Here is a 12522-nt window from a genome sequence, read left to right on the forward strand (position 1 = left end):
TTTTATTCTATTCTGTTTGTCTTTACTATAAAGGTGGCTTCTAAGTTTAATTTTAGGTATGATTCAAGTACTTTTGTTAAGTTTATAAGATTGAACGGATTTGGAATTTGTAGTAAATCATTATACTCGTATAATATGCAATGCGACCATAATACAAAAAAACTCATTATCAGAAAAAACTATTGGACGAATTATCTTTTATTTGACGATAATTAAATACCTACTTATGTTTAGTATTGAACATTTGTAAACAGTCATTTATTCACTTTTACTATTTTTTATTTCATTTATGAAAAATAATCGTCTTAAGAATAATTCACCCGAGTGTATGATCCATTTTTGACATCTGGTAGGGTCATTCACAGCGCCTCTTATAATTTAAATATATTAACTAAGAGAGTAGTGATGTATATTAATTGTAATAATATCCACTTACCTTAAAAATGAAATATATATCCAAGTTCAAAGATTCTCAAATAAAAAAATAATCCGAATACCCAACCAACGAAACTCAACAATACAATAATGAACTCAAATTGCAACTTTGCTATAGACAGCCAAAATAAGAAACTTCACAACACAGCTTAAGGGTTGAATATGATATTTTAAATAATTCGGCAACCAAAGCTAAGAAAACACGTTATTCAAAATAGGACGTACAGTAAGAAAGACGTGCTGTGGACGCCAACTCTCCACTGCCATCTATTAGTGGCGTCTACCTCGTCAAATGATATCCTCATAAGGTTAACCTACTATCCTATTCTTTATACAATGATTGTAGTGAATAATGAGCGGTTTTAAAAGATAGAAATTTTTTTTACAATATGGGTGATTCCGTTCTAACTGTGATATTCAATGTCCTGTATTGTTTTTTTGTACTAGTCATTAATTAATAATCAATTAATAAAAATTTTGTGTTAATTGAATAATTCTTAAGATATTTAAACATTATTTTTATACAATATAACTTGCCACTTAAAGAAAACTTATACTACATCACTTGAATGTCAGTACCGTGTCATGTCCATTCCTAGAATTTACCGATAAATTATTAATTTTTTTTGTCGTAACAAATGATTTAAACTAATTACCTTATAAATTCTAATGTTTATGATCAAACTGAGGAAAATTGATGCACTTGTTGTTTAATATCTTAAGTTACCATGTCAGTACCGTGTCATGTCCATTCCTAGAATTTACCGATAAATTATTAATTTTTTTTGTCGTAACAAATGATTTAAACTAATTACCTTATAAATTCTAATGTTTATGATCAAACTGAGGAAAATTGATGCACTTGTTGTTTAATATCTTAAGTTACCATGTCAGTACCGTGGATAAATGAGTCAGTACCGTGGAACTCAAAATCTGACATTTGTGTCTTGCTCGTGATACTTTGAAGTTGTAGTAAATTCCTCTTAGAGTTTTATTTTTACAGTAAAATAGATGAATAATATGCATAAAAAAGTTAGAAAAGTTAAATTTTAAAATCTTGAAATTTTGAATACAAAAAATCACAGTTAGAACGGAATCACCCATATACTATTGCAGAGCCTTAAAACAAGATATTTCTTTAAGAAAAGAATCTTTAAGAACACATACAATCCCTTTTAGCATTTATAAAATTACTAAGAAAGTACCACTGTGGAAATTTTCAGCATAAATCATGCTCAAAAACCAAGAACAACAATTGTATCCAAAGATTCTAAGTATTGAACCTATAACGAAGAGTCTGTGATATTGTTTCTCTATGAGTTAAACATTCTATCCTATCCATGCAACAATTAAAAGAAAGCTGATTCACAATGTACCATGAAAATAATCCCTATAACTGAAATAAAATGATTTAACGGCAAGCTGGTGATTTGACTTATCTTCATAGTGAATGCTTAAAAAATGTAAAAGGTATTGGTAATATTAGTAAATTACTCGGAGAAGAAACCAGACTGTATTTTCATAAATTTTCATAAAACGTTGTCAATAAAAAACCTATTAAAAAATATCAATAGTCCCATTGGACCAAATTTGTATTGTATTTTACTTGTAAATCTACCATAAGTTGAAATTCCTATGAACAGTGACTTTTACACCACCTGTCAATATTATTATTGTCAGATTTATTAAAAGTTTTTACAATGAACTCTCAAACACATTCAAAACACCAAGAAATAGTTAAAAAAAAATTTTATTCTCAAGTGTTTCAAAATGTCACTTATACAATGCATAAATGTAAGTAAATTTATCAAATACTTTATATAATTTGTAACCAATTCATTATGAATTGATATTTCCCTCCAAAATTCCTATTTTACTGTGTCACTCACAAAAGTATTCCACATGTCAACATTTCTATATTTTCAATTTATCTTTTAGAAACTAAATTTTTCATTATTTTCAGGTCCATTGCTATACGATTTATATTTGAATTGGTGCCAATTGTCTTTAAAAGGAAAAATATTTTTAACTTACATATCTCGCTATGTATTAGATACAGAACAATATGATTTATACACACCCATTATAGGGGGCTTAAATTATTGGACTGATGCTATATACTCAAAAGAAGACTGTGGAGCTAGATATTTGGATTTCGAATTCGATGTAGAGCTTGAAGAACGAATATTTCAGACAACTGAAGTAATTGACAAGGTGGTAACAAATTTGCTTTTGAGACCAATATTGTGCAAAGAAATTCAGAGCCTCCATTTTCATAATAATTTAGATAATAATGATTTCATGGGACAAGGAGATGGACATCTACAAATTTGATTTTTTTTACCCTTGAATATATTCTATATATTATAGTTTTTATAAATTTTAGTTGCATAAATGTTTTTGTTTTTAGCTTTATTTATTAAATATCTGCCGAATATATAAGTACCAAATATAGATGATGGTAAACAATGGTAGGTATCTTCAAAATACTGCATTCACATTATATATAAATCATGAAAAACTGGATGTCTATTAAAATACCATCAAATGATGTATAGATGGTTTAAAAACTGCTAGCTGGAGCTGACATCAAATGTTAACTACTACTAGGATTCTATGTGAGCACCTTTCAGGCAGAAATACTTGCCATTGGTTAGATAATGAACCTGGAATAAACATCAGAAATAGGAAGTAGTGACCCATTCTGAGAATCAGGCTGCTATCCAAACAATCAGCTTTAGGAAACTCAATGATCCAGGTAATTTGTGGAATAGTCTTCTGGTTATCCATAAATCAAGGTAAAGAAGGAGGTCATTATTATTGAAAAGGGATTTAACAGCCTTTTACTGGTCTCAACATATGTAAAATGCATTTACAAGATAAAATTCTGGGAGAAGGAAGCATCTGAAAGAAAACTTATCTGGATCTTAGTAAAAATATACTACACCCTCTCGTGGGCTCTCTTACAGGATACTGCTTAATGAGACTAGCTCTGGCAGAAACGGACGAGTGCATGTTCTGTGGAGACAAAAGAAGAAACTCCATTTTCCCAACTTACAGAATGCTTTGTCAGCAAAAGTAAATGCAGAACATCCTTTGGAAGAGAAACTAGCTCAAAAGTCTAACCTGCTTGAAGAAAGCACAGGTGCTGAGGTTTATAATATAAATCTGCGGCTAAGAGAACATGTGTAGATAGCCCAATGAAGAGAGCAGCTCTGATGGAGCCTTATAGGTCACAGTGTAACGTTACTCTCTGTATCATCTATACGGGACTCTATACAGTTTCTTAATTAGCTTTACACTGGGATCCACTGGGCATTTAGTTGAGAGGTGGCCAAAGACGTCGCTTGCAAAGGATCCCAAAGGGATGGAATAGTGTTGCCTAGCCCTAGAGTGGAAGATGACAAATAATTTGTCAGGAATTGAAATATAAGTTTAAAGTTTCAGTGACATATTTGTTATTTGAGAGAATTATATAACTGCCAACAACTTTTTATTTTCCAATATTATTTTAGATGTAATCATATTAACTTTGATGACATGTAGAGTAGGATTTGGAAATGTAATAACCTTTATTAGCCTAGAAGAAAATAACTTACAAGTGATTAACTTATTTTCTCATAATATACAGCTTTCTTTAGAATGGTTCTCTTTATAGAATATGAAAAAGATACATCCCTGCCTATCTTCTATTATCTAGAAATGAAAATGCCTCCTAAGAAAAAGGAATAGACAATATACTTATACAAAGTTTTGGTTTTGAGACTATCGTTTTCGTGGACGCTGTATACAAATTCAATTCTTATGTATATTTCAAAGTTAAACTAAATTTTGGTGTTTTAAGTCGAAACACAGTTTCATCTCAGCATTCCAAAAATGCTTGTTAATAGTATCACCGAGGTTAACAAACCGAAACATATAATAAATTAGATGATTACATAAATCAAAGAAAACCAAATTGGACTGAAGTCTTGTGATTCATTAATAAAAGTAATTGTGACGAATAAAAATACATAAATGTGTACATTTAGGAATAGAGTAAATAGTTAGTCACGATTTGTTGTACTTCTTTGCACCATGGCCCACGAGACTAAAAATAACAGGTTTAATCGAATATTAACGTATTTAACTATACTAGGAGTGGCATCACCGCGGTCACATTCGAAATTTTGGAAATATAACACTGCATTTTTAATTTTAGTTCTACTTTTTGCTTACGGCTATTCCGCATATATGAAACTTTTTGTGGTGGTATATAAAAAACTAAATCTCATAATAGAAATCAGTGATCAAATCGCTTGTTTTTTTTTAACAGTTGCTGTTGTTATAACAAAAATCGCAACCATATTCATCCATCCCCGAAAACTTCAAATTATCTTGAATATTCTGAAAAGTGTCGATAGATTTGGAAACACCCACTTAAGTGTTACTCGATTAACAATATATCTATTAGCTGCTCATGTGGAAATTTCAGTAATTTTAATTTTTGATTGTTATTCCTGGAATATAGCCGAATCGCCAAAAACATATCGACAGTACTATATAAGGAATTTGATGTATTATCAAATCACAATTGCAATGCTGTTTTGGGTATGGCTGGCAACAGAAATTGAACGAAAGTTTGCTACTATAAACAAAATGTTGAGAAAAATAAATGGATCACATTATTTTTATAATCCTGCTAAAATTTATGATTCGAAGATTGTTTTGTTAACACACCTAAGAGCTAAAATAGATCTAAAAATCATGAATAAACTTTATAGTGATCTCTGTCTGTCGGTAGATTTGGTTAATGATTTATATGGAAACTCTCTACTCTTTTTCGTATTATTTGTTGTGCCTTTTTGTCTCGGATATTTAATGGTAATTATATTGGTTGTTATTTCGAAAAATGCTTTTTTGGACGAAACGAATAAAATGTTGGTATTTGTTAGCGTTATGTGGATTACTGAAAATTTAGTGAGTATATTTCTGTTTTCCAAATATCTTTATTTTAAACATATATTTTAAATATTGGCACAATTTTGACCTTAAGAATTTTCATATGTATGATTCACAATTCACTACATATTCGAATAAAAATTTTGAAAACATTTTTTTTTGTATTAAATAATCAAAATAAAATTATGTGTCTGCTCTTCATGAATGAGCTTATTGTTGATTGGATTTTGTGAAGAAAATACTCTGAAATTCAATAAGGTGTTTTCAAATAGTCGAATACTAAATCACCCAAAAATTGCTGTGGTTGAGCGACGTTTTCAGGAGACCAATCACTCTACAATCTGCAATTGCTGATTATGGAGCGCAGCATTTTTGTAGGGATTTCTGAAGCTGAAAATTTTATAACTTGTAGAAGACGATCCAGAAGTCAGTACTAGATGAATAGGTAGGGAAATAGTCCTATGTAAACGTAAATAATTATATCTTAATGCGCCGAAGATTTTGTCGCTTTATTAATGATTAAGAAAATCAGATCTGACAACTCTATTTTGCTTACGGATGAAAGTTTGTTTCACAATTGAAAAGCCACATGAAGTTAACTCATTTTCAACACTAATTTAATCTTAATGGCTGGCTTGGTATAATTAGCAATTTGATTGTTGGACCTGTTCTTCCATTCTTCCTACTTACACTTGTACCAGATTTGTTAGACGAATTACCTCTACAACTTCGAAGACATAATAATATGGTACATGTAGTATGGAGCTCCACCATAATTTTAAATAAATGTGTTGGTGTCAACTCAACAAATGAATAGATATACGTAATGACGCTCCTCGTTCTCAAGACTTAACTCCCGCTATTTTTTTTTTTTTTTGTATGAGGACATCTTAAGCCCGTGGACTACAAGAAAACAAGCTCTAACGAAGTACAACTATGATTATTATATATTTTAATTTCCATGATACTGACTTCTTTATTTGAATCTTTTGCATATAATGAAGTATGTGTAGATACTTAGTAAATGTAGTTGAGATATACTTACCCTTATAGATTAGAAAATGAATCACTGATAATGAATTTATAAAATACACAATTAACCCGCCAATTAATACAACTAGTAATTGTTTTTACAATTTTTCCTTATCGTAACGAGCTGTACTAACTATAGAAATAGCTTGTTTCTAACAATTTTTATGATAAAAATGACTAATAGCTCATATCTGTATATTTTAGATCAAAATTGCCGCCTTAGCATTAGCAGGTGAAAACTTATCAAAAGAAGCCACCAAAACCATTACCATATGTTACGGAATTATAAATTACTTGGACAATAACGCTTTGCAGAACATAGACGCTATAAGAGAACTGAAATTTTTAATTGAACAAGCGGTGAATAGAAAACCATATTTTACAGCATCTGGTTTCTTCGTGGCCAATTCTACTATGATGGGTTTTATTATTGGAAGCATAACATCTTATGTCATTGTCGCTTTGCAGTTTTTCAATAATTAAGTGAATTAATATAAATTTTCCTAAATACATTAACTAACAAAAGCGGCTTCTCATGCATCAGCGGAAAGTTTATGAAACGACTTTCAATTTTGTTCTATTAACGCACTCTTCACTTCTCAATCTCAGAAAATAATAAATTAATATTGAACCATAAAACATAATTGTTTTATTGATATCATTTGATAGTTCAAAACCATAATATGAAGGTGTAAATAAGTACACTAAATAATAATGTTTGATATACAGAATACAATAATATACTGGGTATTCCTACTATGCAGAAGTGTTCGGATATAAATCTATCCCTGCAATAAAAATTTACAGATTAAGTGTTCACCTTTAGTCATTACTGTCTCTTTTGACATTTTACATATTATATGCTTTGTTTAATTTTTATTTTATGTTCTCATTCATCTTTCATTTTACGCATACATTTTCTTTTCTTTCTATTCTGTAATAGTGTTCTAAGTAGAGTTCCTCATGCACTTATTCATCACATAATGGTAAAATTCATCTATCTCAATCACATTTAAAAATAGTACAAGGCTCTAAAGCGTATAATTACAAACTTGTTTCTCTAGTGACTCTAGAGGCATTTTCCAAGACTTTTAAGGGATGGTACTTATATTAAAGATTTGGGAACCAACCTCGATCTTCAAATCTTGACCATTAAGTGTACTACTTATGTTTTTTTATTATCTATTATCAACATTATTATTTTCAAAAGTTTTAAACACCAATTTCGAGTAGAAATGCCAAACGAATAGATTTGTACGAGTATTAGTTTCGGGGGCAGAAGTCGGCCATCCGGATTACAAATATCAAAGCTGCACGAATTGCTTGAGTCCCTTAGATCACAATCGAACATAACAGATGACAAATGGCGAAGAAATAACCGAGATTCACTTCATTCAAACCTCTGGCCACTTTGTCCTACCTAATTAAGATGGCTAGCTTTAGTCTCCGTCTACTATTACATATTTTATACTATACCCATTATTATCTTCAGAAGTTCAATAGACTTAATCATCTCATGTTAGTAATGTGCTCAATTCAAAAGAGTTTTGAGATATACCTAGATAGAAATGGATAAATTAACACGCTTAGTGGTGTGTCTAGAATCGGTTGGTATATAAAAAAATACTCTTGTCACGAAAATATGCACGTACAGCGGGAATAAATTCTAATAGATGCAAACAACAAAAAATAACTTACAGCAAACTATCTATATATATTTTGATCTGCCTTTTGCAAGATACTTGATTCATAAGTCTACAAAGATAAGATAAAACCGGGTAGTTCAAACATTTTAAGGAATGTTAATATTAAATTTAACTACTTATTAAATAATATATTAAACGTTATGACTTATAGTTATATATAGGAAGTATAAATGTGTTATTGTTCAAATTCGTTTTCATCTTTACCGTGAATCAAACGATATTTTTTGATAAACTTATATGCGGATCTATATATCTTCACTCTACTTAAACCTTTCTTAATTTTAGTACTTTTTCACTCTTCTCCCGCAATGTGTTAGATATACAATGATTTTTAGAGCACTGAATTATTTCTGTTACATTTGTGGTACTCGGGGAATAGAGTTCACAAGATTCACTATTTTTATTTTAAAATTTTGCTAGGGGATCAAAAAAAGTCTTGTTCTTCTAGGAAGTGTGTTATCACACGAGATTATATCAAAGATGTCGAGTATTGACAAAAGTACTGGCTGTGTTCCAGTCTTATCGGAATAATTCAAATAACATCTACTGAGCTACATGGTTTGAAATTTCAAACAAGCTCCGAAAACTTTTGGATTAAGATGTACTTTCTTGATTATATATAAATTTTAAAAAGATGTTTCTCAAAAAGGTGATTAATGATATTTTCCAAAAAAGTCTTGCTTTTGTATAGTTAACTATCCCTCGATTCCTCTAAAGGACATTTGGATAAAACATTCGTTTCAGTGCGTATAAGACAGTCAGTAAACTAATAGATGCCAAATTTCTACAAAAAATCAACAAAATTAATCAGTAGACTAGAAGGAAGATGGTATCCGTTAATATTGCTGGGCGTATATTATTAATTAGCTAAGCTACTCAGCCTACTATGCTTATGTTTAGTCATGCATAATTTATTTCGGTGGTTGTGATAGTCTCAATACATACAAAGAGAAGATCATGTTATCTTCATTCCATTATGGCTCTTTCAAAATACAATATCGATTTAAAAGATTTCCATACAGTTTTTCTATATTTTTCTCTATGGGGTGTCACAACCATACATGTCAATTCCAAGATATATAAATTTTATGTAACCGTTATTATATCAACATTAGTATTAGTTATCTCGACAATTATCACTATCTTGTGAAAGTTGTCGATCAAGTGACAAAGTTTTTCTTTCCATAATTGTAGCATTTGTCAACACCGCATTTGTGCATCCCAACTTGCACGTACTGCTGGATCACATAAGAACACGAGTATATAATCTGAGTAAGAACAGTTGATAAATATTTGGATAGAAGATTTTGTGTAATATCCATGAAATCTACCGTTATTATACTATTGGTTCAGTTTGAAGTAGTTGCTGTTTTATTATACATTGCTTATGGTTGGATTATAATTAAGAGTTTTGAATCGTATCAATATTTGATAATCAGAAATGTTGGATATTTACAATTGGTTACTATAATATGTGTCTGGATATGGATGGTCAAAGAAATAGAAATACGATTTAGGCCCGACAATTAATGATATAAGAAAAAATGCTTATCATTATAATCAGTTATGTAATACTATTGATATAGTTAATAGTATGTTTGGATCCACGCTACTATTCTACCTAATTTTTATTATCATGACTGTTGTTGGACATCTTAGTACTTTGATTCTTCTGGCACTTTCAGAAATACCTGTTCATACTACAAATATGTACACACTCGCAAATATTGTTAGCTGCACAGGGATTATAGAAAATTTTGTAAGTACCTATATATTGTAATTTTTTATTAGACTAGTACTCCAATGTAACCAGTGTGAAAAACCAACCGTCAATAAAGTTATTGGCAGTACGTGGATGAACTGCTCCTCGGTATATTTTGTGGATATAACTGTTTTTAGTTTCGGATTTTAAAAATAAAAACTAGGGGTAGAATTGCTACCTCGACTGTTTCATTTTTGATCGACCACCAAGTATTGTAACGTAATTATTAGTTGTGTGCTAACTTTCAAATTGCAAAATTACCTCCACAAACCCGTTGATAAATTGTTTTAAATTCGAAGATAAAAAAAATGTACTGCTCGACCCCCCTTGCAATTTAAATTTATGAAGGTGATTAGTGTATAGGGAGGATTTTTGTTTAGTTCAAAAATCATTTTCAAGAGAACACCGATGGAGGATTTAACAGACGGCTGAGTAAGCTGAAACCTAGGGCGGTAGATTTCAAGAGGAAGCAAATTATAATCAAATTTTTTTCATTTATTTACAAAATTAAAAAAATATATTGTTCACATGAGGAAGAGGAGTTCTAAATTTTTATAGAAAGAAAAGTAATCTGCTAAACGCTTTGTAAAATATGCTAAGAATTGTGTTATTGAACAACTCCTTGTCGTAATAATAACAAGGATTCTCCAATTCTCCGATTGTAAAGTTTAAAAAAAATATTCAATAATTGGAAATTCAAGAAAAAACAACGAATACAGAGCAGTTAAGAAAACGAATCTAGACTTCTATATGTCAAAAATAAAAAAAGGAAACTTGTTAAGTAAAGCTGGGTTGGTTGCAGCACTCAATTGTGGTCTATATTAGTAGCTGTAAGTGATGGTGTAACCGTTGGTAGTGATGTAGTTGTTAGTGATCTGATGTTTTAATTTTTTTTTACCTGACAGCTGCAGAGCTGTTTTACCGATACTATTACGGCAGATGCTCCTCCGAGCATGTCCAACATAATCCCACCTAGAGCAGTATTTGCAATGTCTACTCGACAAGCAGACTTGGCTCATGAACACCGAATTTGCCTGCAGACGCTAATAGTGTCAATTTACCGGGACTCCTTTCTTTGGAGAAGTGCAAACCTGTGAAATCAGCTACCAAGGCAGGTCTTTCCCGAGCACTACAGCATACGGAAGTTCAAGATTAATATCCACATGCATCTCCACACGATAGGCACGGCTCAAACTACTCGAGTGTGATAAGGTTTACCCTCTTTTGCCGGCTTTTTACACAAAAAGTATGATTTAAAAATATCTATAAAAGTATAACAACAATAAAAATTAATAACATTAATTAGTTAAGAATTGCGAGATTCAAATTTTGTTGCTCTTTCAAAAATCATTAAATTCGCCGAAATCGAAAATCAATATTTCAATTGAGGCTTAATATTAAGGTTATTGCTTATGGTACTTACAGAAATCGTTATTAATTTTTATTGGTTAGATTATGATTGACACAAAATTTTCATGGGTTAGGTCATTATGAATGATGTTGAATATTTATTGGTCCGATTATGAATTTAAAAATTTTTGAGATGTGAAATCTAAACTTCTCTTCTGATTTTATTTTGATTTTGATGTAGTGTTATTTTTAGACTGAAGTAGGTCGAAATTTTAAGATTTGATGCTTTCAACCGAAATTTTAATTAAAAGATACCTAAAATCAATATAAATAAATATAAAATGACCACCATTTTACTTAAATCATAAATATAAATACTATGTTGTGCAATAGATTGTAAGATAAACACCGTTTGTCAATATTTATTTATTCTACGAAAGCTTTAAACGTATTTACAAAAATAATGGAAATAAACCTATAATTCAATATGATTGAGTAATGAATTTTTTTTAAATCATTTTTCTTTTGTTTGAACGCTCCACAATATTATTTTCATTCCCTACAGCCGTCTACCTATTGGAATGATTGATTTCTAGACTTCCTACATTGTTTGGTTACAAACTCAATAATTTAACAACTGTACTCTCGGTTTCCAAGTATGTATTTGAAGTTTATCGATATGGGAAAAGTCGTACATAATTTAAGAAAAAAATAACATACGAGTTACATTTTTAGAAATTCAGTACAAAAATTGAAATATCTATATTGCTTTAGAGCTTACCTAGGTAACTGATTTGATTGCTCTCACTTTATTTAGAGACAGAAACTTGAAGTATCCAAAAAAAGTTTCCCAAACGCAAAGATATTCATGTCATTAATGATTGTAATTGTAACTAAGTTAGCGTGAGCTCAGAAACAGTTAAATTTCAAGAACATAAATTGATTCTGTACACACATAACCTCAATGACAAACGAAAACACTATCTATTCAATAGATTATCTTAAAATCCTGATGTTGAGTACGGACTCCATAATATGACCCTTCAGTTTTCAGAACCATGCTAATATGTGTAATGCAGGGTTCCTTGTAATTACTTTATTAATATTTTTGGCATGTTTGCTCCGGAAATAACAGTTGGAATGGAACGTTCCAAATAATCAGAATATATAAAATATATCCAATCTTAGATATTACAAAATATATCGATACCATAAGTGTCGATATCAGTAAAAATTTAAATTATAAATTAGTAACCAAAAACATTGTATTAGTCGGGAAAAAGGCATTTTGGTTTG

The 12522-nt window shown here is 30.3% G+C and overlaps 2 protein-coding genes across 2 annotated transcripts; both read left to right on the forward strand.

Moving 5' to 3' along the window:
* Window positions 1-2132: 2132 nt before the first annotated feature.
* Window positions 2133-2830, forward strand: LOC130899489 (uncharacterized). Its single transcript, XM_057809467.1, has 2 exons — window positions 2133-2229; window positions 2399-2830. The coding sequence occupies exons 1-2, from the start codon at window positions 2136-2138 to the stop codon at window positions 2767-2769; spliced, it is 465 nt and encodes a 154-aa protein (XP_057665450.1). The 5' UTR covers window positions 2133-2135; the 3' UTR covers window positions 2770-2830.
* Window positions 2831-5295: 2465 nt separating this feature from the next.
* On the forward strand, window positions 5296-7038 carry LOC130895039 (uncharacterized). The gene is made up of 2 exons (XM_057802151.1): window positions 5296-5394; window positions 6613-7038. The coding sequence occupies exons 1-2, from the start codon at window positions 5296-5298 to the stop codon at window positions 6889-6891; spliced, it is 378 nt and encodes a 125-aa protein (XP_057658134.1). The 3' UTR covers window positions 6892-7038.
* Window positions 7039-12522: the final 5484 nt, after the last annotated feature.

This window comes from Diorhabda carinulata, chromosome 1, assembly GCF_026250575.1.
Source record: "Diorhabda carinulata isolate Delta chromosome 1, icDioCari1.1, whole genome shotgun sequence".
Lineage (NCBI taxonomy): Eukaryota > Metazoa > Arthropoda > Insecta > Coleoptera > Chrysomelidae > Diorhabda > Diorhabda carinulata.